The 26,729-nt window shown below is 39.3% G+C and overlaps 1 protein-coding gene across 1 annotated transcript in view; it reads left to right on the forward strand.

Moving 5' to 3' along the window:
- The first annotated feature begins 579 nt into the window (after positions 1-579).
- IL17RD (interleukin 17 receptor D) overlaps positions 580-26,729 on the forward strand; it is a 42,356-nt gene continuing 16,206 nt past the window's right edge. The window contains exons 1-3 of the mRNA XM_009091054.4: positions 580-637; positions 22,217-22,274; positions 25,489-25,614. Coding sequence (XP_009089302.3) covers positions 25,524-25,614 — 91 coding nt within the window. The 5' untranslated portion in view covers positions 580-637; positions 22,217-22,274; positions 25,489-25,523. The remainder of the gene's footprint in view (positions 638-22,216; positions 22,275-25,488; positions 25,615-26,729) is intronic.

Genomic DNA, 26,729 nt, shown 5'->3' on the forward strand with positions numbered 1-26,729 from the left:
AGTTACTGTCCCTTGTAAATGTTTAAGAAAATATTGGCCATGGCACTTGATGATCTCAGAGGTGTTTTCCACCCTAAGTGATTCTGTGATTCAGTAATGCATGAAATTATGTCAAAGATCTATGACTGGTCTTCCTTGATGCCTCTCCTCCTTGCAATGTAGCGAGTGGATCAGCAATATGGTATCGCAGCACGGAGCGAAGATGGGATCGGCTTGATCCCCTGATTTGCAGGAAGGCAGGAGGAGCCCGCCGGTGTCCCGGGGAGCGGGGGGTCTCCCCGGGAAGGATGCAAGGCAAAGCAGCCGGAAGGGACTCCGCTCTCTCCCATTGTTGCCGTTCGCAAGGAGTGGAACGGGGCGGGGGCGGCGGGGCCGGGGCTCGGGCGAACCCCCCGCCCCCGGGCCGGGCGCGCATGCACACACAGCCGCGGAGTCAGACACCCGGACAGACCGACAGACCGGCACGCACCCGGCGGCAGCAGCGCCGCCCGCGCCGGGCTCGCTGCGGACCATGGCACCGGGGCTGCAGCTCGGCTCCTTCCTGCTCGCCCTCGCTGCCTGCCTCGGCGCTGCCCGGCTCGCTGCGGGAGCGGCCGGCGGCAGGAGGGGCCCGGCGGCCGATGCGTGCGCAGGGAGGGTGAGTGGAGCGGAGCGGAGCGGAGCGGGGCTGCCGGCTCCCCGCGCAGCGGCCGCGGCGGGCACGGCGCTCTCACAAGGCGCGGGGAGCTGCGCGGGGTTCCGCGGGGCTCCGCAGCCGCTCCGGGCGTGCGGGAAGGAGGGAGGGAGCGGCTGCCCTGGGGACACTTCTGCAACAAATAACGCTGCCCCGGGGCTCTGCATCTGGGAGTTAATTGCGGCCGGGAGAGAGGGTGGCATTTCCCGGTAAGGGATATTTATGGCTTTCTCGCCGAGGGCAGAGGCGGCTTGTAGCCGGCGAGTGTGAAGAAGTCACTCAACAGGTCCTTTACCACCAGCGCTCCCCGCTTCCCCGAGCCGACCTGGATAAAAGCGATCGCTGGGGCTTTGTTATTTTAATGATTCGAGGCCGGCTTGAGGTCTTAGCTCCGGGCGTGATCATTATACAGAGGATGTAGGAAATTTACGGGAGGGGGAAGAGGGGAGGAAGGTGATAAACGTTTTGTTGCAGGTCTTTGCCTTTTGTTGCTCTTTCTGGTGTGTTTTGCTGTCAGACTTTTCTCGATCGCTTTTCATATTATTTTTCTTTTTTTATTTTTTAAAATGTGCTTGTAAAAACTTTTGAGTTGTGTGTTTTGGTTCCTTCCCTTTCTCCTGATGGCTGGTTACAGGTTTAGTTGAAGCGTGGTGATCCGGGAACGCTGGAGGGAACACAACTGACTTTCATTGCTTTTCCTTTTTGTTAGACTGTCACTAAGGATTTTCTTGGGTTCAGATCAGATCCTTTGAGAACGTTGCTGCAACACAGAGTTCAGAAGTTTGTAGGGCATAGTTTAGAAAGGCGAAAACATCGGGAAATATGTAAAAGGAGAGTGTGAAAAAACAAACTTCAAACCTTGGTAAAGCTTAAGATTTAAACCTTTGTGTTGGGTGGAACAGTTACAGGTTTAGACTCCCCTGTTTGGTCTTTTAGCAGAATTAGCAGTGAAATGTTTTGGCTCAGTACATCTATTGTGTGTTTTACCAGACATGGGCAGGGTACTCAACAGGCTCATAACACGTCTGTATATTTGTGTCAAGTTTTGCATCTTCTATTAAGTAAATTATCACTATTTCAAGTCATAGTAATTGACTTGTAATACACTTGAATTAATGTATATTGCATAGAAACATACAAATGCAGTTTGTTCTGGATTTATTGCTTACATAATGTCATTGTGTGTGTCAAACAGGAATCTATCTCAATGTAATTCTTTTAATGCAATGATTTTGACTGACTTTTAAATCAAAACTTACATTCATTCAAGCAAAACTTAATTCTTTCCAATTAGCATAACCCCCCCCTTTGTCTTTATTGCTCACAACTAATGTACCATTTTAGCTTTTAAAATATTTGTACTAGTTCCTGGTTTTATTGTATTTTCAGCTTTAAGTTCAGACTTCCCTAGCCTATTTATTAGATACCTTGTCTGATTGTGTAGTTATAATTTTGTGGTCTGATTTGGTAATACCACCCTTGCACATGATTGCCTCCGTACTGCAGGCAGGGCAGCATTTATTAGAGTAATGACTGCAGGATGGTACCCATTGTCTCAGTTATGTGGTATTTATCTTGGGCTGCATGTAAGTTTTGAGTAGACTTGACATGCTATTAAATGACTGATGGCCCCTCTAACACATTGTCTGCTCTGGAGCAGGGCTGCCTTTGAAGTAGTACCCTGTAGGAAGTAAAGAGACTATTTGCTCTATTAAAATTCCTTGGTATTTCCTCTGTTTAACCACAGGCCACTTCCCCTCTGCCACTCTAAACACTGCAGGGACACTGACTGATTGAAAAGACACAAGCCCTAAGTAATTGTATCCTATTCAAATAGTTATTCTTATTGCAGGTTATTTATAAGTAGTGTCTAATTAATGTATGTTAAGGGCATGAATAAATCTTAACATTTTATTTAGAGAAAGTAAAAATGTCTAGTCTGCATTAAATGAAGTGGTTGAATTGAGGTAATTCTCAAGGGCATAAATAATCTAAAAGTATATAATTTAACTTTTAATGGTTGTTCAAGGAGAAATAAAATGTAGCTAGCTGGGTTTGTATGTGCATTTAGATACATGAACATTGGGTATTTTCCTCTGCTAAAATTGTAAATGTGGGTTTCAGTTCCCTATGATGAATTTTTTTTTCTTCATTTGAGTGTTATTTTTGAGAATCCATGTTTAATTTTTCTCCATACACACAGAGGTAATACACATACATGCACAAGTTTCTCTCACTGTGCAAAATACAGTTTTAAGTATCCTCAATATTTTGTAGCAGTAAAAAACTGACTTAAAGAGAGCGTATTACTGGACTATGGTTAAAAGAATTTGATGAGGAAGTATTTGTTTGCTTTATTCATAGCTCCTGAAACTGTTAACATCTATTGTTTTCAAAACTAAAAATAAAATCACATTCTAGATGTGACTTTTTCTTTGTTTTACAACTTCCATCACAAAATATATTTATAGCCTGTATTGTACATCTTCTCTGGTAATACACTGACATTTGTGTTGCAAACTTTACATGTGTGTAGCAGGAAAACAAGTAATACCAGGACAAGTAACATTACTGTGGCTAAGAATTATCAGATTTCAGTGGGTGCAGGACTAGAATTTGGATTGACTTTGCTTGGTGTAGCATTCCTTTCATTGATGTTTAATAGAAATTTTGATGCATTCCACCACCTAATATTATTCTGCATTAAGGTAGACGTTTACTTAAAGTAGAAAAGTATTGCAAAGTAGTTTTCCATATGGATGATCTTATAACCTCATATGCATACCTTTATCCAGAATAGAAGTGGTTCAGAGAAGGGCCTGTTTAATCTAGAATAAGTGTGTCCACATGGGGAGCTATTCTAGAAAAGTAGACCGTGTATAAACAAGCCACAAGATGCACAGAGAAGACAGACTTGTGAACTGAGGATAGTTTGAATATATTTCAGATTCATTTATTTGGTGTTAAACACATGAGCAACTTTACTTTCAAGTTGTTTTGTAGATTCTAATGGGCCTACACACATGAGTAATTTTTTTTCATATGTTTAATTCCTCTGAAGTTCCTGGCATTAAATTGTGTTCAGTATAAAGCTTAAATTTAATGTGACTGTATGATGAGGAAGAATAAAAATGCAGCATTTTACCAACCCTCCCCTCCTTGTTAGCAGAGAGTTGGACCTTCCTTTGCTGTGCCAAGCAAAGCTGCTCAGACTGGAGGGCTCTGTTCCTGGGCATTCTCCCTGAAACTCCCTGTGTCCCTTTCTATGCTCTTTGTGTAAGGAACTTTCTACTTCCTTTTCACTTCAGAGCAGAGACACTGAAGATTTCCTACTGTTCCACTGTTGGGAGCTCTGCCTGCCTCATTATTCTTTAGGCTCATGCTGCTGTGTCCTTACATTTATCTCCTCAAGCATACCAAAGTAGACTTGTATTTCTCCACAGTCAGGAATCTACCAGGCACAGAGCTAGGTCATACAGAAATATTTTCCTAGATGAGGACATGTTTTGGGAACTTTATTTTGGAGGAAAAACACTCTGTAAAATGGTAAGAAATTACCAAACTTTAAATTTCTCCCTTCTATTTCATGTTGTTTTCCAACAGTTAAAAAACCCAGATTTTCTCTTGCAGAGTATTTAAAAATTTTAAAAGGTATTAGGCAGAAGACTGACCGAAGATGGAGCTTGGTGGAAGGTATTAATGTTTGCCATCAGGGTGTTCTTTAATCTATAGACAGTTCCAGAGCTGCTTTAAAGCTCTGCAGACCAGATGCCAGCAGTTCCCTATGTGCCATTTTTTGGGAATTTATAGAATCAATAGATTTCTCTTCCTGGCATCTAGAACAATGTGATAGCATTTCAGAATTGATGAGATGTGTCACTTCAAGCTTCCTGTGTTCTGTGATCAGATACAATGCAGCATGTTGAGTGCAAGGCTTTGCAGGCATGGTCAGTCATGCAGGTAGGCATCTGGATCACTTTTGTTTAGTTAGAGTTTGGCTTCAGGGTCCCTCCAGGGTTTGTTTTGGGGTTTTCTTTCGAATTTCATTTATTGAAAAATGTAGCCGAGAGTGAGACCCCGTTCCTACTCTAGTGTCAAAAAGTGTTGATGACAATCTGCCTATTTAAATGATTTTAGAAATGCACAAAGTTCATGTTTACAGTCACAGATGACTGTTTCCTCAGGAACTGTGAGGCTCTGCAGTTTAATGCTGTGTTTTCAGAATGAGCATTCAAATGCATGACCTAGAGGAACAAAATATGGAAACATATGTTTATGTAATTGAAACTAACTCTCAGTATTAACAACGAAATTGTGTATTTCCAACAAAATTGTGTATTTCCTTATGTGTTTGCATGAAACTGGGCAGTCTGAATATGATGATAATTCATCAGCTGTTGACTTAACAAGGTTTTTGCAGTTGCAGTCGCTTGGGACTGTAACACATTTGATTGATTTCCTCTCCAGAATGTGTCCCTTACTTTAGATGCTGAACTCCACTCCCTGCTTTACTTCCCCTCAAAATCGGCTTTTCAGTAGGTACAAGTCTAGAAACTGCTGGAGCAGACTTGTTAATTTAAACTCTTGAGTCATTTATTTAAGAACAAGTTCTGCTTTAACAGATTTATACTTTATAGTCCATAGGTGAAAGGATGTTAAGCTGTCACGATTAGATGATGCTAGCTTTTCTTTAGTTAATTACTTGGTAATTTTAATATAACATGGATGTTACTTACTTAAAACTGCAACATTTAAAGGGTGTTTAATAAGGACCGGCTGTCCAGCAGATCAGTCTAAAGATGATGAAACAAAGCTTTGATGTGAGCTTGCCTGCTTAATTATGCTCAAAGGCTGAATTCTACCCATAAATTTAGCATGTGTTTTTAGAGGCAAACAAGAGGAGTGTGAAGTATTCCTGCAGAACTCTTAAGCTTGAATGCCATTTTTAGTTTTTAAAAGTAATTTTTTTTCAAGTATATTGCTTTGATATTATATTTATTCCCACCAGTATAATGAAGTGGATCTGAAATACACTTTTTCTGAAAGTTTAGGTTAGTGCTGATGTTCCTATGGCAGTTTTTAATTGTTTTTATATTTAAAAATTAATATTATGCATTAATACATCACACCTAGGAAAAACCACATAAAAGTAGTAGGAGTTATATGAATGCTTATTTTTTATATCCTTCTCTATATGAATTATAAAAAAGGATTGAATGGAACTTCAAGTTACAGTAACCTAAAATAATGTAAGGTCGGTTCATCTGAAGTAATTTAGGTTTTAGGTTATTGTAATGTGAGACTTTATTTAAGGGTCAAAATTTAAGTGTAGACTTGAAAAAGGATTCTATCCTCTCATGTGTATAGTATTTTATCATTGTTTCACTGTCCTCCCCAGCTCTCCTCAAAAGGAGTAGCACATCCTGACACCCAATATTTCTATGGCATTTTATAATAAAAAATTTGACCAGATACATACTTAGTACAATAGTGAATACAGGCCTATGCCAGTTATGGGTAGGTTCATTGCAATATTCATACAACAGAAACACAGGTATTATCACTCTGGTTAGCCAAAATTCTGCCAGCCAAACCAAGGTATAAATGTGTATTTTAACATGCCTCGACTTGTTTTTCTTAGTAAATTGTTCTTTCAGTGTCATGTCCAAGACACCGTTTGTGGATTTTGAAGGTACATTGTTCTCTTGTCACCTCTCATCTCTGCATGGTAGATTCCTGGAGTATGAGGAAAATCAAGTGTGCAGATTGGGACTTGTTCTTCCAAAGTTTGATTTGATTATTAAAAATAATTAAAGCTTGGATTAGAGTTTTCTCAGGCATCAGCACATGTTCCAGGAGATGCTGTATTCTCTGAAATTCTTTCACTTGAAGGCTGTTACAATATTATGCCACTATTGGCTTTGAAGAATTGTTCCAGACATTCTATTTTTATTATTTCCCTTTGGGCTGATATTCAGCAAGACAGTAAATCTGCTCTTGGGGTGCATCAGTGGTGCTCCAATGAGCCCAAATAAATATGAGAGGCAGCTTTGTCCTGGGTGATTCCATGCTACGTCAGGTATCATACTTGAAAGCACAAACTCTGGGATGTGTGTTCTGGTTGCTGGAGGAGAACCAGAACTGTGTCCGTGACCGATGTGAGTCCAGTCCGTTCCTGTTGGTGCTGTGCCAGCGCTCGGCGGTGCTTGCGGGGCGCTGCCCCCTGCGCTGCCTCATGCAGCCTTGGGTGGCAGCGCGGAATGAGAGATCAGCGGGCCGCGGGTCTGTCCGTCCCTGCTGCCCGGGAGTCTGTCCGTCCCCGCTGCCCCCAGGTCTGTCCCTCCCTCCTGTCCCTCCTGCTGCCCCCGTACACCGCCGAGCTGCCGGGGCCCTGCCGGCTCTCCGCGGGCGCTGCTGCCGCCGCTGGGTTCTGCCCTTCAGTTTCCTCCAGCCTCTGCCTTCAGAGCATCTCAGCCGGAAGGTTGGAGCTGCCCGTGTGCTGTTCCCGGGTTCACAGGAACAATGAGGGGCTGTTCAGGAGCGTGTGGAGTTCAAAGGGCTCCGTAAATGTGTGTGAGGGCCGTGAGCTGCTGTGAGCATTACAACAACTGGACAGCATCAATCAGCGCTGGGGCCATGACAGGCCTGCAGATCTGCCTGGAGCTGCACATCCTGGGCTTTGGATTTCCAAATGGTTGGTTTGTAATGATCCTGCCATGTGATCCTTTATCTCACAAAATTATGTGTAATACCCATTCCTATACCCCCTGCTATATGGCCCTGCTGGATTTTCCTCATGGTTGGTGGGCAGACTTGGATTTTAATTTCTGACCTTGCCTATGTTCTTCGCTCTTATATCAGTGGGAGTGACTGGGTATTTCTGATCTTACTTCTGACTACATTCAAATCCAACCAAGCAATCAATGACTTCCCTGACTTTTTTTTGTATATGGCTGTGGGAAAATTCCTGGTTGGCTGGCTATGAATTAATGAAAATCCTTAGAATGCTTCACTAATTATAGCTCCTGTGGCTTTAAAAATGCTATTCCCTTTTTTAATTTGAGAGAGGTCACAGAGGTTTACAGAAACTAAGAAAAGAAAACTTAACATCTGGTTGTGCTCTGTAGATGACTGCTTTTGTGTGAAGAAAAGTTATGGCGTTGCTTCAGCATCAGACACATTCAAGGTGATCCTTTCTAAGAGCTCTTTGCAAGAGCCCCCTCTGCTCAAACTGTGTTTTCTAATTAACTTTGCTTTGTATTTTCAGTGGAGGATTTTAGTTCTCCAAACTAAATCCCAAACTCATGTTGATGCTTAAAGTTCACCCTACCTTTATAAAATTTATCTTCCTGAGTTTTGTAATTGTAGCATAATATTTCCATATCTTTCATAATATTTTCCTTTAAAAGTTATGGGACTCCAAGATGAGGAGGCTGCTGGGTATTTTTGAAAGAAAAAATTTGTTCTGTGTTTGCTTATCTATTCTGAAGTTTCAGCTATTTGTATGTAAAATACTGAAGAATAATCTGATTTGTGGAAGTCCCCTTTTTGAAACCTTAATTTTGAAACCTTAATTTGGAGGCTAAAATAGAATTTTTTTTCCAAATAATGCAGGTTAAAATTATATGTGAAGCTAGTGTAGCTCATAGAAAGCATAATATGAGAATGTTTAGATCCAAACAATTCATCTTCTAGATTGTTAAAATTATAGGTTATCAGCTGCTTAGTTAACCATATGTAATTCCAGGTGTGACTGGTCTGGAATCAGAAAGCATCAAAAAAATACAACTTTAGAAACTTTCAATAGTCACATGATCTTTTTATATTGGACAGGGATTTAAGCCAAACGTCAGGCAGGCCTCTGTCATCTGCTTGTAAGAACAGCACCCCAATCTGTTTTCCTTTCAAACATGGAAAACTAAGGGATTTGATTTATTTGGTTGTTTTGTTTAAAGAGCTAAAACCCTACCTATTAAAATCAGTGGCAACTCTTTGACTTTTGTTTTGGTGGGGTTTTCTTTCATACTTGAAGTGGCTTGGTGCTGTGGGATTGCCTGGCACTGAGCTGTTGGGGCTAGGTGGTGCCAGCCTCTGCTCTGGGAATGCCACTGCCTGGTGACAGGGGTCACAAGCTCTCAGTGCACATCACTTCCCCAGTGCCACCCTAAAGTGCAGCCAGTGAGCTGAACAGCAGGACTGGGGGCCACAGCTGGGCAGAGGCTGGCAGGGCAGTGTCTGCTGCTTAGGCTGTGTTGATGATTGCTGTCTTCACTCTCACTGTTGCATTGGTGTATCCTGGAACAACCCATGTAGTCTGTTCTTGTAGAGTGGGGAGTGCACTGTGAGATTGGAAATTTGTTTATCCCTCAGGAAAAACTTCCTTGATTCCAACCTTAATGGTTCTGTGATTTCCCCCCCCGCCCAAATGTACCAGAGTAACTTTGGTTACAGCTGCCCAGCCAATGAAGAATTCCATTCTTTTCCTCTGTCTGAGCTGTTAAGGTGCCAGTCTGTATCTTGTCTCACAGCCCTTGTAAAGCCTGCCTGCACTGCTTCCTCTTCCTCCAGCTTCTTTGGGAACCAGTTTTATCTTCCTGTCTAGGCTTGCCCCCATTTGTAGGCAGTGGTAACAAAACGAGGATGGAAGTTGAAACTGGCAAATTGTGCAATTTTTGCTGAGCATAAAGGGTGCTCTGTCTGGATGAACTTTAAATATGGTGTGGGAAGGGGGTGTTGCTGAATCACAAACCTTCTTGGCAGAGTTTTCAAGCTTGTGCTGGGCTTGGGCTTGAAGTTTGAGAGATACAGGGTGTGAATGGGTGATTTGGTGTGAGCAGACGCTTAAAAGCTTGGAGTGGGATTCTGAAAAAGCATGGAATTCTTATTCCCATCTGTTTCCTCCCACTTTGGTCTCGGTCTTTGTCTTTCCCTCCCCACCTGCTTTAATGCACCTATTTGTGAGCTGCAATATAAATCACGTTTTTAAAGCAGCTTGAATTGAAAGCATCCCTACTTTTTTGTTTTGTTTGTTTATTCCCTTTTTCACAACTGGAGTAATTTCAATGACATGGATAAAATGAGGTCCCCTTGCATTTGTGTTAAGTATATGTTCAGAATTGGTGAACTCCAGCGTGGAGGCAGAGGAGCTGGACAGGGGAGTCAGGAAATCCCCAGGCTATTTTTGTGATTAGGCCCAGTGTTCCATGTAGCTTTTCAGATGTTTTTAACATTCCCACCCTTAAGCTGTGTTAATTTAGATACTCTTTTAAAGGTACCTCATCCAAAGAGTTTGAGGTTAGTATAATGAGCATATAAATTATTCAACATTTTTCATAGGAGTGTTTTTAACAGTGAGTTTTTCAGGAGCAAGAAGATGATAATGTTTCAGAAATCACTTCAGCATCTGTTGAAATGCAGCCAGCCCTGTGGTGGAATACAGAGCTCATGGTAAGGCTATCCAGCCCTTCCTGCCAGGAAATGAAGAGCAGTGTATTCATTTGTAACCCAAGGGGGGCACCTCACCAGCCAGCTTGTAGTTAGTGGATGGAATTTGGTCCACGAAAATTACAGAATGACCCAGTGGTTCTTACTAACTCTCTTTATTTCTTACCTTGCTCTAAAGACAGCAGCTCTTATTAATGCAGTGTCTATGAGCAAATTTGTGTAGTTGCAAGTACAGGTGAGGATTATTCACCATTATAAGGAGCTTTCGTTTTGTTTACTCTGTCAAAATTTTATCTGAGGTCTTCTGGTGCTGCTTCACAAAGTGTGCTTTAGTTATGAAAGAATATCTAGGGTTTTGCTTTTTCTGTTGTTTACTACAAAAGGTTGAGCTAAGATAGTTTCCAAAGAACCAGTAAACGATCTATTGCATAGTTACAACTTTGCTTTATTGTTTAATTCTCTGTTTTGAACAAATTGTGTTGGTGGTGTTTAATAATTAGCTTAGTTTACCTTCTGACAGGAGGAATAGGTTAAGTACAAAAAGAGTTAAAATAAGAAACAAAAAGAAAAAACAAACACCTAACTCAGCCAGACCCTTAACAGGTGAAAAGTTATTTTTCCATGCTTCTTCAGAACATCAAAGGAAACAAAACCTTTATCTTTTATTCATTAGCTAGGAATAATGCAAGTTGGGATAGCTTAGGTTTCTCCTTATAGTTGCATTTGTAAGAGTAATTCAGTAATCATGCCATTCACTTTTGGGGTTCTTTTTCATTAAGGACCACTGGCCGTGAAATGTCATGCAGAGGTTTGAAAATGGGACATTCAGCTCACTAAAGAATGAGCTGCAACGACAGAAGTTTCTTTTTATTACCTTCTAGCAGTAAATGTAGGAATCAAAGCCCCAAATAAATAATAGAATAACATCCAATATTGTCTAACAATGCTGGTAGCTGTGGATTATGATTGCTCAGTGTAACCACATTGCATTTGGTTTGCATCTTTTATTTATTGTTTATTATATTTCATTCATCCATTGAAGCTCCAGTAGTGATCTATGTGCTTGTCTGTACTTGGATTTCTAGGTGTGATTCCTTCCTCTCCTCCCACTGTGGTTAGGTTTTACTGCAATAAAAAAAATACTTGTTTCCATGTATATATCTTAGAATTATATCCAAGTAGTGTTCCTGTTAAAAGCTATAATTTCTACTGGAAGTGAAACTTGATGATCTTTGGATCTACTTCTGAATTTACTACAATAATGTGATTGTGTTTTCTATCTTCCTGCTCAGTGTTTTAAGATTAGCTACATATATGTTCAGTTTAATGTTGATAGAAAGGACTCAAGTGAAAGTTTGTGAGAAACACAGGTTCAATTTAACTTTTTAATCTGTATATTTAAATGCTGTATTAAAGCTTCCATTGCATTCTGGCTTCTTAAATAAGATGAATGCCAGAAGACAACTTGTTCATTGTCATTCTGTAAAGAGGCTTCATTTCTTAGAAGTGACTTCTTCCTGCAGAAAAAGATCAGATAGTGTGCATGGATCTTCAAAAATAAAAGGTTAGACAATTAGTGTAAATGCTTTTCCAAGCAGTTTTAAATTCAGATGAAATTTTGTCATAATTTGATCAAAGTCACATAACCTGTGGCTCTGTTTTTGTTACACATGCTGATGGTCTGTGGATAACGTTACATTTTTTCAGCATGAAACTGAACACTTCAAATCCCTAAAGCAGGATCAAATTTATGGTTAATAAAAGAATATATTGTACTGGATGTCATCTGTTATATCACTCTGGGAACAGAAAGTGGCAGTGAGTGGACAGGAAATATTTCCATTTCTAATCATTTCAGTCTATGGTCTAGGGTGAAAGTGTCTGATTTCAGGAAAATCACTGTGAATATCCATGTAATAGAAATATTTCAGAAGAGTATAAGCTTCTTCAGATATGGTTTTTTTGCTTTGTAGGATTTAATGAGCAGATACTACTTATTAATATCACGTATTTTCTTTATTTCAGTCTTGATCCCTTAACCTTTTCAAGGAATAGCAGAAATGTGTATTCAGGTACCTCTGTGTGCCAAGTAAGCAGCAATTTGATGAGTTGCTGTGCAGTGGCCAAACTGCTTCAAAGTCTCAGAGCTTTGGGTTTGTAGTTGGTTGGGTTTTTAAGAGTGTTGGGTTCTTCCAGCTCAGTGCATTTCTTCAGGTGTCTCCTCTTCAAATGTAGTATAAAGTGTGAGATCCATGGACTGTAACTTTACTGATGGAAACTTCAAGCAGCAGAAATTTTGGTATGTTTTTCATGTGTTAAGTAGTACTTAAACAGCTCTATGTTTTGAAGTATTTAAAGCATTTCAATTAACTACATTTAAAATGGACGTGATTATCCAGGGAAGATGAAAAAAACCAGCAGAAAAAAAAATGTAAATTTTTATCTTTATCATGTATTAACATCCTGAAATACTCAACCCAACATCAAGTAAGTTATTCAGGTGTGTAGAATTTTTTTCACCTTTGCAGGAAGACAAAATAGGAAACAAGCCTTAATAGGGGGAAGATGTATTACTTAATTTGAGCAGTTTTGAGCAGTTTTATTATCTGAGGTGTAGGCTAAAAAATAATTAATTAAATCTATATGTAAAACCAGAGCACTTCTACCTTTTGAAGATAAAAAAAAATTACTCTAAGGATTCATTGTTAAACCTGTTAGTAACTGTGGGTCTCATGGGAGGACATGAACTGAAACCTGCCTCTTGTGTGCTGTGCTGACTTGAGCAGCTCATTGCTTGATGTAGGATTCTGAAAGGATTCTTTTATTTCTATGTTTTTATAATTTTAGTGAGATGGGTGAAATGACAGCTTAGGATACCTTCCTTGCAGGTTCCTCTGACTTGTAACAAGGACAGTGTGGAATGAATCTGGATCTTATTGGGGCTGCTTGTGTGGAAACCAGAGGTATTTCTTTAGTGCAGCACAGCAAGGGGGATTTTTCCTGAGGCTAAATTGACTTTGTACCTTTCCTGCATCTTGTCAGAGTAGGCCATGACAGAACAGATCCATATGCCAAGCCTGCTTTTGTACCTCAGACATTTGATTTTAATGTTTGTGTAATTTTTCCCACAGTACAATTTCCTATTATTATTTAGTAGTGAATACTGAATTTTTTAATTTCAAAAAATTTGATTTGACTGAAAAATTAAATGTTCTCAAGATACAGATTTTCCTTGCCATGGGTTTGTGGGTTTGGTTGGGGTTTTTTTGTGTTGTTTGGTTTTTTTTTTCCTTTTTCTTTTTTTGTTTTGTTTTGTTTTTTTAGTCAGATAATTAAATTTTAACCAATAATAAAAAAACAAAAAGTGTTCCAAGGTTCTAGAAAAAGATTTAGAATGGAAATCTTGCAAGTGGTTAAATAGTAGTTGAGCAAATGGCACCAATGAAGTAATTTAAAGCCCAAGCAGGTTGTGGTACAGGTTGTGTCAGTGCTTTAGCAGATATCACATTTCATGTCAAGTAGTGTATTAATGAGTATGAAAAGGGCAGTTATGAACTGGCCATGTACCATGCAGATAGGATGTGTAACCTTTGCTTTGGCCAACTTCCAAAAGCACTTAACATGAAATACTCAGGAAAAAATGGATCTCTAGAAGTGTTTAGCTTGATCGAGTGTATTATAAAGTGGGTTATCCATAGGGTGTGATTTTCAGTAGTGGAAGCTGAGTGCAGTCACACTGGAGTTTCTGTACCATTTCAAACCTTAAAGCTCTCTTTCAAATCTTGTATCTAAATTCCCTTTTAGAATAGTTAAACACTGCAAGGACTTGATAGCACAGGCTGCCTAAGGAGTCTGCCAGTACAGATATACTTAAAACACTCATTTTTCTCTGGTTTTTTTTTTTTTCCAACAGTAAAACTTCGCAATACCTAATGCATTTTTAATTCAAGTCCTGAAGATAGGCAAGCACACAGGAAAATTTGAATTAATTCTGTCTTCTCTTCATCCCTTTTTTTCATTGTGAAAAGCCTCAAGAATCCTGATGGCAGAAACTATTCAGTGTGAAGGAGTGGTTGAATCATGAGGTGAACTTTATTCAAGGCTGGCAGTTCTCAGAAACGTTCCCATGAATGTTTCTTCAGAAAACTGTGTTTTGGATGGTTTTATTTCATTGTGTTCAAATGCCTGGTGTTGATTATTTGGTGGAGCTTTTCCTGCTTGTCTGTAAGTGGGGGAGCTCCAGTTTGCCTGCAGAGACAGGCTGGTATACTTTACTGGAATATTTTACAACTATTTCTTCCAAGTATCCTTCAGGTGAGCAAGAAGTGTTTGTGCTTTGTGTGTGTTTCTGACACTTCCAAATGGAGGTTTTTGGCTGCAGATATGATGCCTGTACTCTGTAGAGGGAAACCAGGGGTGTAAAAATTCCCTGGCAGCCAAAGCTTTAAATCTGCAGCCACCAAATGTGTCTGCCTGTGTCTCTGAAGTTCAGCCATGTACATCAGTACACAGCAAGCACTGGACCTTCTAATCCTCTCTCTTCAATGTATTACTGCTTAAGCTTGGAGCAATTTTCATCTTCTCTGTGGACCTGGACTAGACAGGGGCTTTGAGAAGGAATTATTTCCTAGGAGTGCATAGTTCAGCAGTAAGAATCTCTCTTGGCAGAGATTTTGGGAGGTGGGAGTAAAAAACTGGAGCAGCAAAAGAACCAAAGCCTGTCTGTAACACAGCTGAGGCAAAGGCTGCACAGCTGAGCCTTGAGTCTGCCTGCAGCTTCTCCATTAATTGAGGGCAGAGAAATAAAGGAGAAATACTTGATTTCTTCCTAGGATCTGTAGGGAAAGGTAATTTGGTTTATTAGCACAGTTGATGTACAAGAACATTCACTTCTAACCCAAAAGTATTTGTGTCATGTTTGACGTGATGGCCCCTCCATTTTTCTGGCTTGTTTTTTCTGCTCATCCACAGTAAAAAAGTCTGGAGCAGTCATCAGGCTGGTGTTTCCTTGGACTGCAGCAACCTGCCCCTCACTTCTGCTGAGCAGAATGTAAAGAATGGCTGTGTATGGAATAAATGTAGCACTTTTTGTGTCCCCCTGAGAGTGAACTTAGTGCCAAAGGCCCCTTTTCATTGCCACTGGAGTAGGTCCCTGTCACATTGCAAATCCTGGCTTCTCATTGCCCAAGGCGTTCTAGGTTCTGTAGCTCACAAGGATGGGAACTTTGGGAGGAGATGCTTCTGTTATTTGAAGGAAAGTTGGTTTTTTTGCTTCATCTCCTGTAAAAATAAGTTTATGTGAAGTATGAAAAACACTACTGGTGGAATGGTAAATGATTCTTTAAAGCTAGAACATGGGGGTTTGGCAAGTGAATCACTGATTATTCCTGGACTAGAACCATACTGCTTATGAATTCAGTTTTAAAATCTCATGGATGAGTGTGTGTTTCTAAACAATTGTGTGTTTCTAAATCCCTAAGAATAGGTTTTTATGTCCAAGATAATTGTGTCATTTCAAAGGGAGGGATTAAGATGGAAGAATCCCAAATCCTATCTACTTTAAAAGTTTTATGAGTTCTGTGGCACTTTAATCAGTGCAGTTATGGCTAATTACCTCGCCACCACATCCTCCTGAGCCAAGGCTTTGGTCTGTTTATATGTTGGTCCTACAAAACCAATGTACATTAGTATTCTTTGCAGTCATGATCTCTTGTGAACATGCAATACTTTCTGTGCTTGTGCCTGTGTGTTTCATTCGTGTAAGTAAGAACTCAAGTGAGCTTCCTAAGAACAGGCATTTCATAATTTCTGACAGCAAACTCTCAAAGAATTCCAGTGACTTTCAAATAGTACAGGAGAAGCATCTGGGAGGAAACATTGTCTGAATACACCAAAACAAAATAGATGTGCTATGTCAAATTTTTCACATTCCAGCCCTTATGTGATCTTCTGATTTAAAGATTTCCTTGAAAGCAGCTGTTTTTACCATTTTCAGAAGTTACAGATTGGTTAAACTCACCCTGTACTGCAGACAGAGTATTTGTACTCTGCTTGCTCTGAGGTTGTTTGCAATGAAAATGTCCAACATTGCAGTAAATTTCAGATTAGAATTTTTGTAGGTCAAGCAGTTATGAATAAAGCAGTTAATCCACATTTGATGACAGTTTCCCAAGTGATTTTTTTTTTTGTGTGTGTGTGTGTGTGTGTTTGTGTGTGTGTGTATGTGCACTTTGGCATTATATTGAGAAATGAAGAGTGAAAAACCCACCCTGAATTAGTCATAATTTTGAATTGTGTTCTGGCTGAAGCTTAAAACTGAACCTATGAAGTCAGTGCTAGTTATTTTTACAGAATTTCTGTTCCTTTGGATGAAACTGAAATCAAACGAAGAGCTTGTGCTAGGAGTTTCCAGATGGAAAGGTAGGAATTTGGCAGCAAAAAATTGTTAGGGAACCATTTATGATTTTGGAAATAAGCTCCCTTAGTTGTTTTCCAGGTGCCATTGCATTTGCTCAGCTTTAAAGGCAAAGACTTTCTTTTTGGATCTGTTTCATTGTGAAGTACTTACTCATTTAGGAGAAGCAGCAAACCTTTATGTGCCTAAAATCTTGAGAGATACATTTTGTAACTCTAAAGTATTTTTCTTTGCTTTCTTTTTTCCCTGATGTTCTGTCCTCTGAAAGCTACATAATTTCTTAATGTGGTAAGCAAAGGAAATAAATGAACATACCCATATACATTATATATATATGTTAATATAAATAACATGTATCCATTGATCTATTATGCTTCAGACACTTCTTGAAACATTTTCTTGTTTGTCTTCTGTGTTTCAACATCTTTCTTAGACAAAGACTGTGCCTCTCAGCCTGTGGCTCTGTGTGCACAGTAAGTGCACAGCCAACAAAATGAATGAAAATAGATTAATTGTTTCATGGACGGGTTAGTTTAGAAGTGCTTGGGCACAAGCTAAAATCCAGTGCTCATGCAATCATTCCAGTAAGGGTGAGGAACTCTCTGGGCTTCCTGAGGTTGTGGATAACTTCCCACAGAAGAAAGACACTCTGAGTGGAATAGTCAGCTTGTTGATTTGACACTGTGCTGTGCAGTGTGTTAAGCAGTAAACATCCACTACAGGTTTCACTAATTTCTTCTCCATTAATTCAGATATGTGTTATTCTGTTTGTTGTTTAGAGCACAAGTCAGTGTTTCTCAAACTAATTTGTCTGGGGTCCCTCTAAAAGCAGCTTTACCCTTTGTAGCCCCTTTCCTTCCCAGTCATAATCACCTCTCCTGCACCTGTCTTGGCATTGCCTTCTCTCCCCCTTCCCCTTCCCAAACACCTCGTCTTTTCTCGGAATTCTCCTGCCTGGGGTCGTGTCCCACAGTTGAGAGAACACTGCTTTGGCTACAGACTTTTGGCTTTTATCCAAATATCTTGAGACCAGCACATTTCAGTATTGTTTGTGGGAAATGGGCTGTATTTGAAAATGTTTATTCTGTTAGCTTCTGGAGGCTTTTTGGTTGTTTTGAGAAGGCTTTTAATTTACCAAACATGATTTGCACAAGAATGTTGGAAAAAATAAACTGTGTCAGTGCAAACAATGGAAAACTTCTTAGGCAAACTTTGAAATTGCATGAGAGAAATCAGAGCTGATGCTGCCCATTCTGTGCCATGCTTTGCTGCACCAAATTCCTGAGTTTGACTCAGAGATTTAAGATTTTCACGGTCTTGGTGAGCAGTACAGATGAAATTTGCTTCCTTTGTTGTTAAGTTGTGCCCCAATAGCTGCCTGTTCCCTAAAGAAACCAGTTCACATAACTCCAGTGAACAGCTGCACAGAGCCATGTGCATCTGAAGAGTTGTGCTGTAAACACTTCTGCAGTGTTTTTCCTTGCACTGGTTTCTCACTGCTCTGTCAGAGCAGTGTGAGATAACCTAAAATAGAAACTAAACGAGGCAGGAACAGGGCATAATGGAAAGGCATTTTTACTGGTTTGGTTTGGTAGGTTTTCTGTTTTCTTTTGTTCAGCTAGGATGTGCTGTGGCTCATGCTCTTCAGCCAGCATGTTTCACCTCAAAAATCCCCAAAGACCCCATGAAATGAGTATCCATGAATACCTTTCAGGACCTCTCCTGCCCTGGTGGGATTTAAGCCAGCAGCTGTTCAATTCAATATTTTTTCTTGATAGGAGGACATTGAGAAAACCGTATCTAGTCAAAATGGCAGAAGGGTTGTTCAGACAAAATGTAATTGCAAAATGTAGGAAGTCAACCATAAAATCATCAGTGGTGGTTGGACTCAGTGATCTAAAAGTATTTTCCAGCCTAAATGCTTCTGCTATTCTAAGATGTTCCTTCATGCTGACAAGTGATGGTTTTCTTTCCCAGCCAATATATTATTTACTGTTGTAAGTAACAGCAGTACAACCCATCCACCAAGGCTTAGAATTAATTCTGCAGTCTGTGGGGTACACACAACTTAAATAGCAAACATCAACATGGATTGGGTATTCTGTTATATTCTCTTGATAGCAATTCAAAATGCAGGCATCTAAGTAATACAGATAATTCATCATTTTACTGATGACTCTAGAAATAGAAAATAGTTTTACTTGGTTGAAAGCATCAATAAAGCTTTGAAACAAGAAGAGCAGATGTCAAATATAAAGCCCTTGTTTTACTGAGCAATGAGTACGATAAACATTGATTATTCATCTTGATGCTAAAGTTCAAAAACAATTGTCCCTTCAGTTTGCCTCTTGGGAGTGTGAAATTAGGACCATGTGTGTGTTGATGAACAACATGTGAAAGATGAATCATGATTACTGTTTTGGTCTGCTGCACAAGGCTGTGCTTGAGGGGTAGTGATTTCCTACCTCCTCTACCAGATTGCTGCAATTACTGCTAGCATCTCTCTCTGTTTCCCTGTATTTATGTTCAAGTGGCTGCCTGACAGTACCTAGTCACACACAGAAATTGGCTTTCTTGAATGAAAGAGTGTTTGCTCACCAGAAGAATGTGGGAGTATATTTCACTATTGTTTGTAATAAAGATTAGTTACAGAACTATTCTGAAATCACCCATCCATTTCTATCACCAGTGCTATCTCTGGCAGGAATTGCCAGATAGGAAAAATAGATGTTTCTTTCAAATTTGAAACACTAGATGTTCTAGGTTAAAAAGAAGAGGGAAAAGTTCAATAAAATCAAACAGAGTTTTCATTTCATTCAACTGTATTTAATTTATGCCTCTGGCAGCAGACATTAGTTAAATTTAACTTCTTTTGGAGGCATAATTAGTTCCTGTGGTTACAAATTTCATTTTAGCTTTATTTCTGGATGTGTAATGCTAACTTTGTTCCTCTCTGGCCTAGTAATGGGTGAAAGAGTTGTCATGAGTGCATTTCATTACTGAGCTGTTACTATGAATGAGGGTTGGGTATTGGAAAAATCTAAACAAGCAAGAATAGAGGTTAACTTCATATAATAGTCTTTGTCTTTTATTAATTCTTGTGCTCTTTCATGTTGAAAGATGGATGTTTAAATAGAATGAAATGCCTGTACATGCCTTGAACATCCAGATGAGCTATTAATTCTTCAGGCGATGATGTGGGTTGGTCTCATTTAGATCTGTGCTGACTTGGGATATCTGGGGATCTTAACCTTACTTATTCAGGCTGTTTATACAGATTGAGGAGCAGATCCCACATCGATCTCTGTGATTTGAGGGGTGTGGTGTGTGATGGAAATTGTTCCTGCCTTGCTTGGCCAGTACAGATACAGGGTTTGGATTTTAGCTTAGCAGGTTTTCTGTGGAGCTCTGTGCTTTGAGCTCCCATAATGGGAGATTTCATGTGGCAAATGCCTCCTCTGCTCCCTCAGCTTTTTGACCAGTAAGGTTATTAGTAATTTAATACGTGTGCATTTCAAATTTGATATCTGTTCAAAGATCAGTGGTCTAGAGTTCTTCAGAAAAGATGTTTTGGCTGTTTTCTTTCCTATGTATTTCTTCTCAGTCCACATGTATAGAAGAAGTATGTAGACCACAGGGATTTTGTAGGAAAAGCTCCAGGACACAAAGACTTGTTTTCTAGTAAAGTTCAGAATAAATTAAATTAAATTAAACAAATGGAAATTCAACAAATGTTCCTGGTTAATTAATGATAGAATCACAGAATGGTTTGGGTTGGAAGGAGCCTTCAAGATTATCTAATTCCAACCCCCCTCCCATGGCAGGGACAATTAGCTAAGAATTCAGAGCCCTGAGGCCATAACATTAGTGTTTATACTTTTCAAGTAGGATGCTCTAAACAAGTTCTCCTAGCTACAAGCCACCTAAATAGCACAATTACTTCAATTCAAAAGCAAGGGAATGCTTCCTGGAAGAATATATTTTTAAACTCACAGCAGTAGGTCCTTGAGGGATGAATACTGCAGTTGAACATGATGAAATTATCTGAGTAGCTGACTTGTTTTAACTTAGAACTAAAATAACAATTATTTAGTTCAATACTTTGGGGTGACCCTGATTCTCTCACTAATTCCTGCAGCCTTTTCGTACCTTTTCTACACTTGAGAGAAAGTTTTTGCCACTAGTAAATTTTATGGGCTGCATAAGTTCAGCAGAGTTTGGCTTCTGTTATGTCTGCCTTTGCATCTGAGTTATCAATGTTTGTGGTATATTTCTTTATACTTGTACTGTCACATATTTTGTTGTGTCACCATAATCCCAGTAGAAATGCAATTAAAGGAGAAGTGTTGCGTCTTTATTTTAATAGAGCATATAAAAATCCTATCTAATGAGTAAAAATACATGTGCCAATTTTCTGTGGAGTTTAGTAAAATTTATGTCTCCCAAAACTTCAGCTCTAGGACAAAAGGAAGACAAGTAGCAATTGATAGTTTTTATCCCTTTATAAAATGTCAGTAGTTACTTTTTTGTGATTTTTTAAATCAAATAAATCATGTCTTTGTTTTGCTGTAAGTTAAATGACATTTCATAAAGATTAGAGAAACAGAATGTGAGTCAGACTAGAACAGGTATTAATAGAAAAGTTACACCTGAAAAGAAAGACTCCTTCCTGTTTCAGGAAGCTTTTTTGTATAACAGCTGGTTTAATGCCAAACTAAATCAAACTTAAACAATTAAAAGCTACCTACGAAGAAAGTGAGATTACAAATTTAGCTTGTAACAGTACTATCAAAGTCTGAATTGCTTTCATCCTTTAGGAGGTGTTTTAGGGTTTGTTTTGAACTTGACAACTCCTACCTTGTTTTCCTTTGTACATACCTGGGTCTGACTATGGAGAGGCACACAGGGAGTGCTCAGACGTGATCCTGACCACATCTCATTCCTGCTGCAAGCCTTTTGTACTGATGTTTTGCTGTTTGCATTGTAGCAGTGAACCCAGATACAATTCTATGTAAATGGGTGGTATTTTTTTAAAGCTAATGGGAAATCTGATGTATTTTGCCTTGCAGGGAATGATATTGTCTGGTAAGAATCAGTATTGCAGTTTTCAGCCTGGTGCCTTATGAGGGTGATGCTACATTTTGTGTTTCAAAACAATTTCAGTGCTTTCTGAAGGGGAAGGTATTGCTTGTCTCAGGACCAAAGTTCTGTTCTCTAAGCAGAGAAGAGACAGCAGACTCATCTGCCTGGGTTTCTCCCTGGCAGTTCTCTGGTTGGTCTTCAGTTTGCAGTATCTGCTGTAACAGGATTTGATAAAAGAAAAGGGTGTCTGAGGTAGCATGATGGGTTTCTGCAGTGCCACTCTCCTGGAACTTGTGATGCTCTTTTGCATGGCTGTGAGTGGAAAACTGTTCTTTGGCTGATGTTCTCCTGGCTTCACTTGCACCCTCTTTCCCCTGGAGAACCCACTTTAGTTTGTCATTAAACCTTGATTAAAGGTATGGTTTTTGTACATACACAATTCACCTAGATGGTGAAAGTTGAGAATATCACATAATTTTCTCCCAAAAATTAGCTTCTGTGATTCCCATCTACTGGGCAGGTCATGCTACTTCAGCCACAGTTTCATGTTTTCATGCAAATACTACATTCAGACTTTCCATATCTTTGTTTTTCCTCTGCAGGGGCTGTCATCAGTCACAAAGAACAATGGACTACTCAACATCACCTTTAAATATGACAGTAAGTTGAAAATCTGCACTATATTCACAGAAATCAAGGATTCCATCACAGTTGTCAGTGTATAGCAGCATGGGTCTTAAAATGGCTCTAAGAATGGCATAAGCAAAATAATGTCAGAATATTGACATAATTTTAGAATCTAGAAAATTTGTGTCTGCTGGGTCTGGTAGGTGTTCTCCTTCTGTGTCTCACTGATAATGAAACTATCTAACAATCTGTAGTGGTTTCTCTTTCAGGTTGGCCTACATAATTTGCCCAGTATTTTACTGGAACATTATAGAAAATTATTCTGTGAAAAAGAGAGTCACTGAAAGGTTCAGTACACACAAGAACATAGAAAAGGATTATTTTGTGCTTTATGCAGCTTTTCTCTGATGTGTAATTTTGGGTGAAAATGGCCTAATGTGTGTCTTGAGGTAGAAAATGTTAGTTTGTATTTGTTTACAGGTAATATATTAGAAGAATTGTCTTTGCAAGGATTAATATTGAATATGAATACTGAATAGCTTCTTTTCATGTAGGTGAATCAGTGGGAGCCTTTCATTAGCTACAGTCTTCAAGGGCCAGGCCAGTGCAGGACTGCAGTCTGCATTTGCAGTGCAGCCAGGTGGTTCAGAGCTGTGGCAGCTGTGCTGGGGTTTGCAGCTAAACTGAGAATAAAGTCTTCTCTGGCACAGTAACAGTGACCAACAGGTTGGGCATTAATGCTTCAGACCTCTTCAAACATCTGCTAAATGGCTGTATCTTATTGGCGGGGGTTATTTTAGGTGGTTTATCATCTTTGCTGTCTAGTTGTCAAAGCAGGACTGCTAACTGATTAAGAATTTATCCTTATGAGGGCAGCTAGTGGCCATCATGTGTCAACTCAGTGTACAATCAAGACAAGGTCCTAATTTACATTAAAACAATGTTTGTTTTAATGCCAGTGCAAGTCATAGGTGATTCTTTTTTCTGCCTACCCAAAGAAGTTACCTCAAATGCAGAATGTAGGTAAAGTTTCATCATTGAGAGCTTGCATCAGGAGACCTAACAGTAGTGATTTGTTTCCTTCTGATCATCCTTTTGCTCCTCTATTTTTATGTTAATTCCTGAATTTACAATCCTTCACTGTGATTTCTTTTTAATCTAATTTGTCTTAATACTTAAATGAGCAAAAATTAAGTGTGTCAGATTGTACAAGATATAGGTGGTCACTACAGAAAAAGTTGTGTTTTTTTTTTTAATCTACATAACAAAAACTAGGATATGGTACTAGTCAGAACAGGGATCCCCACGTTTAGTTAACACAATGAGTCTGTTTGAATCCCAGTATGTGTCATGTTTTTTCCATTAATTCTGGCACCAGAAACTGTGTTTAAGCAATGAGAAGTATTAATTCACAATTCTGCTGGCACTCTGTGCTTCCTGGACAAAGGAGTTATTTGAGTTCTGCAGGACTAAGAAAAGAGTTTGCTGATATGAAGACTAAAGAGCTCACATGGTATGGAAATATATGTTTACCTTTAATAAGCCAGCACAAAAGAAAATTTGGCTTGCTGGCTGTGGTTTAAAGGCTCTTATTTTGCCACTGAGCAACTCTAGGAAAGTGTGTTTTATGATGCTAAATTAGTTAGTTAGATTATTTATTCAGCTGAAAAAGAAATGTCTGTATTTTTAGTATGTCACTTGTATTCAAGTAAAAGAAGTGGTTTCCTAAAAAGTGTGATTTTTCCATGCTGTTTTCTTCCTAAAACTGTTCTTTATAACTGTGAATCAGTAGCTTGCAGTAGAACTTCAGGCATTTGTGCTGTATTCCATTTTGGCAAATTGTCATGTGACCATAAAATTCTGGTAACCAGGATCCAAAATCTTGGGCTTGTATTAATTAGATCCAGACCTAACAAAAACCAGTTACTTCAACCTTTCCATTGACAGAGATCCTCTCTCCTCCTAGGAGGGAGTTTGTGCTGTCTCTGAGTTCCCTTGTAGCAACTGAGCTCTACAAACAGTGGAGTCAGTAGCAAGCACCCAGCTTTGTCAAGGGCAGGCTTGTAGTGTTCTATTCTAATGTCTGTGACAGTTACAGAAAAAACCCCTTGCCATGGTTATTCATAGTAAAAAGCCATTTTCTAAATCTCCTTTACAGTTAATAATTTTTCTTTCCTTGCCTTTAAGATCACACCTCTGAATTAAATTCAAATTTCCTGTACTGGCGTACCATAGCACTTGATTTTTCATGTTTCCTGTCTGCAAGCTCTCTATAGATGAATATATAGCATATAAATTATCTCAGTTTTTTAAAAATTAATAATCAGTCAGTAATATACAACCTACAGATCAATTTCTTCTGTATTTTGTTAGTTTCCCTAGTTCAGGAACAGAATGGTTGTTTTTGTACACCCATCTTCATGTATGCTGTGCTCCAGAACTAGTGAATTCCCTGCCTGTTGCTTCTTTTCCTGCCACAAAATATGAGCCTAAATATTGTAAATCTGTAAAAGGAATAAAATTTGGGGTTGTTTTCTTCTTTGAAAAAGAACAAGTTCAACAACAAACTCAGGAATCTTTTGTTTATTTTTTTTTTTCTTGATTAAAGCTAAAGCTGTGGCGCTGTAATTTTAGGGAATAAACTGTATTTTGTGAGGATGGCAAGTCAAAACCAGTCCTGAGTGAAGCCAGTGGCAGTTAAGTGGTCTGTAGGGATGTGGCTGCAGAATGGAAGGCAGAGAGGAGATGGATTTCAGCAGCAGGTTCTTTGTGGTCAGGATCAAGCAGTCTTGTGGTTAAAAGCACTTTTTGAGCAGCTCTCAGGCTTCACGTGGTTTATTGTTCTCAGATGTGCCTGATCACTGACCAAAATCCTCTTGCTTTGAGCACTGTTGATGAACAAAATTAGTGTCAGTCTTCAGAGTATTTTGAACAGCTACAAGGAAAAATTGTTCTCTTTTGGGAGTCCCAATACACATGATGGGGGACAGGTGGGGTAAACTGGTAACTTCCTTGGGAGTCCTGTGAACTCCGGGCTGGTAACCAGTCCAAGTGGTTGTGCTCAATGGTTTGTGAGGTTTTGTGGGGTGTTGGGTCTTGAGACAAAAACTTCATCAGGATTTGCAGTGTAGTCCTTCTAGAAAAGAAGGCACTGGTACTTTTACTTTGCTCAGTCTTGAAGATGTGTTAGGGAATTTATGTCAGCTAGAATGATTTTCTTAAAGAGTTTATTTGTTCATAATTTTAGACTGCACTCCTTACCTGAGTTCTGTGGGAAGACACATGATTGGAGATGTGCAGAACATCACTATCAGTCAGTTTGCCTGCCAGGAACAGGTGGCTGTGATGATCCTTTGGGCAGCAAATGCCATTGGTAAGTTCTAGAGGGAAATGGACTCATTGATCATGGGTTTGGTAATAACTCCATGCTCATAGGTATTAAATAATTAAATTATGCTTGGAATCATTGATGCAAACTGCCTAAGAAGAAAGGAATTCTTAACACCTTTGCAAAGATCTTTTTATTTTTCTGATTTGCTTCAAAAACACCCTTAAAACTAGGATGTTCTCTGCAGTCATACGCTGCTTTTTACTATCCCAGCTTAGTGAATTCCTGCTCTTCAGAACTGTGCAACTGTCCCTGGTTTTAATTTTCTGCCCTAAGGCTTTGCTGCATTTCAGTGGCATTGATTGAGTTTAGTTGCTGATACACTTAAAGGTTCTTTAAGATGCAGATTGTCTTACAGGTGGAAAACATTATCTAATCACAGCTATACAGACTTGAATGTGTTTCCTTGCCAGGTCTGGTGATTAGGAGTATTCCTCAATTACTTCAATGTCACTGGAAGTACCTTGTTGCCCACTAGAGCAGTAGTGTCCAAAATTGAGGATGTGCAGAAATCCATTTCCACTGAGAAACTCAGTTCTGGGCTTTAAAAGAATATGAAAAAGTTCCTCTAAATTCTGCAGAACTGTGCAGTTGAAGGCATTTGGCAATCCTCAGGTGCAGATTGAATGAATCAAACATCCATGGGAAAAAAAGCCTGAGTTCTTCCTTGTGATCACCAGAGGTAAATCCTTTGGACAGCTTGAGGACAAAACTGCAGTTCAAGGATCTTGGGTAACATGGGAACTGGGCACTTTCAGGGTCTTTGTGTAAGGGCAAATGGTGCTTTTGTTCCATGAATGCTAAGAACACATTTGGCAACACATTATCTTCTACAGAATTATGAAACATTAATCAAAACACACAAACCTGTGAAAACTAGTGAACCACAGGAGGTGATGGAAAATGATACGTTTGGAATTTTATTTTTTGGGTTGATAAGCATAGCATAAACTGAAATGAGTCCATTTTGATTTATGTAGCATTTAGCTTACAAAAGCTGTGACTGTGTCATTGATAAATATGTGTAATGCTGTTGAAGAGATGCAGTTAGTTGGAGTAGTGAGAGTTAAAGAGCTGTGCAGTGCCTTTGATACCTGAGC

Source organism: Serinus canaria, chromosome 12, assembly GCF_022539315.1.
Source record: "Serinus canaria isolate serCan28SL12 chromosome 12, serCan2020, whole genome shotgun sequence".
NCBI lineage: Eukaryota > Metazoa > Chordata > Aves > Passeriformes > Fringillidae > Serinus > Serinus canaria.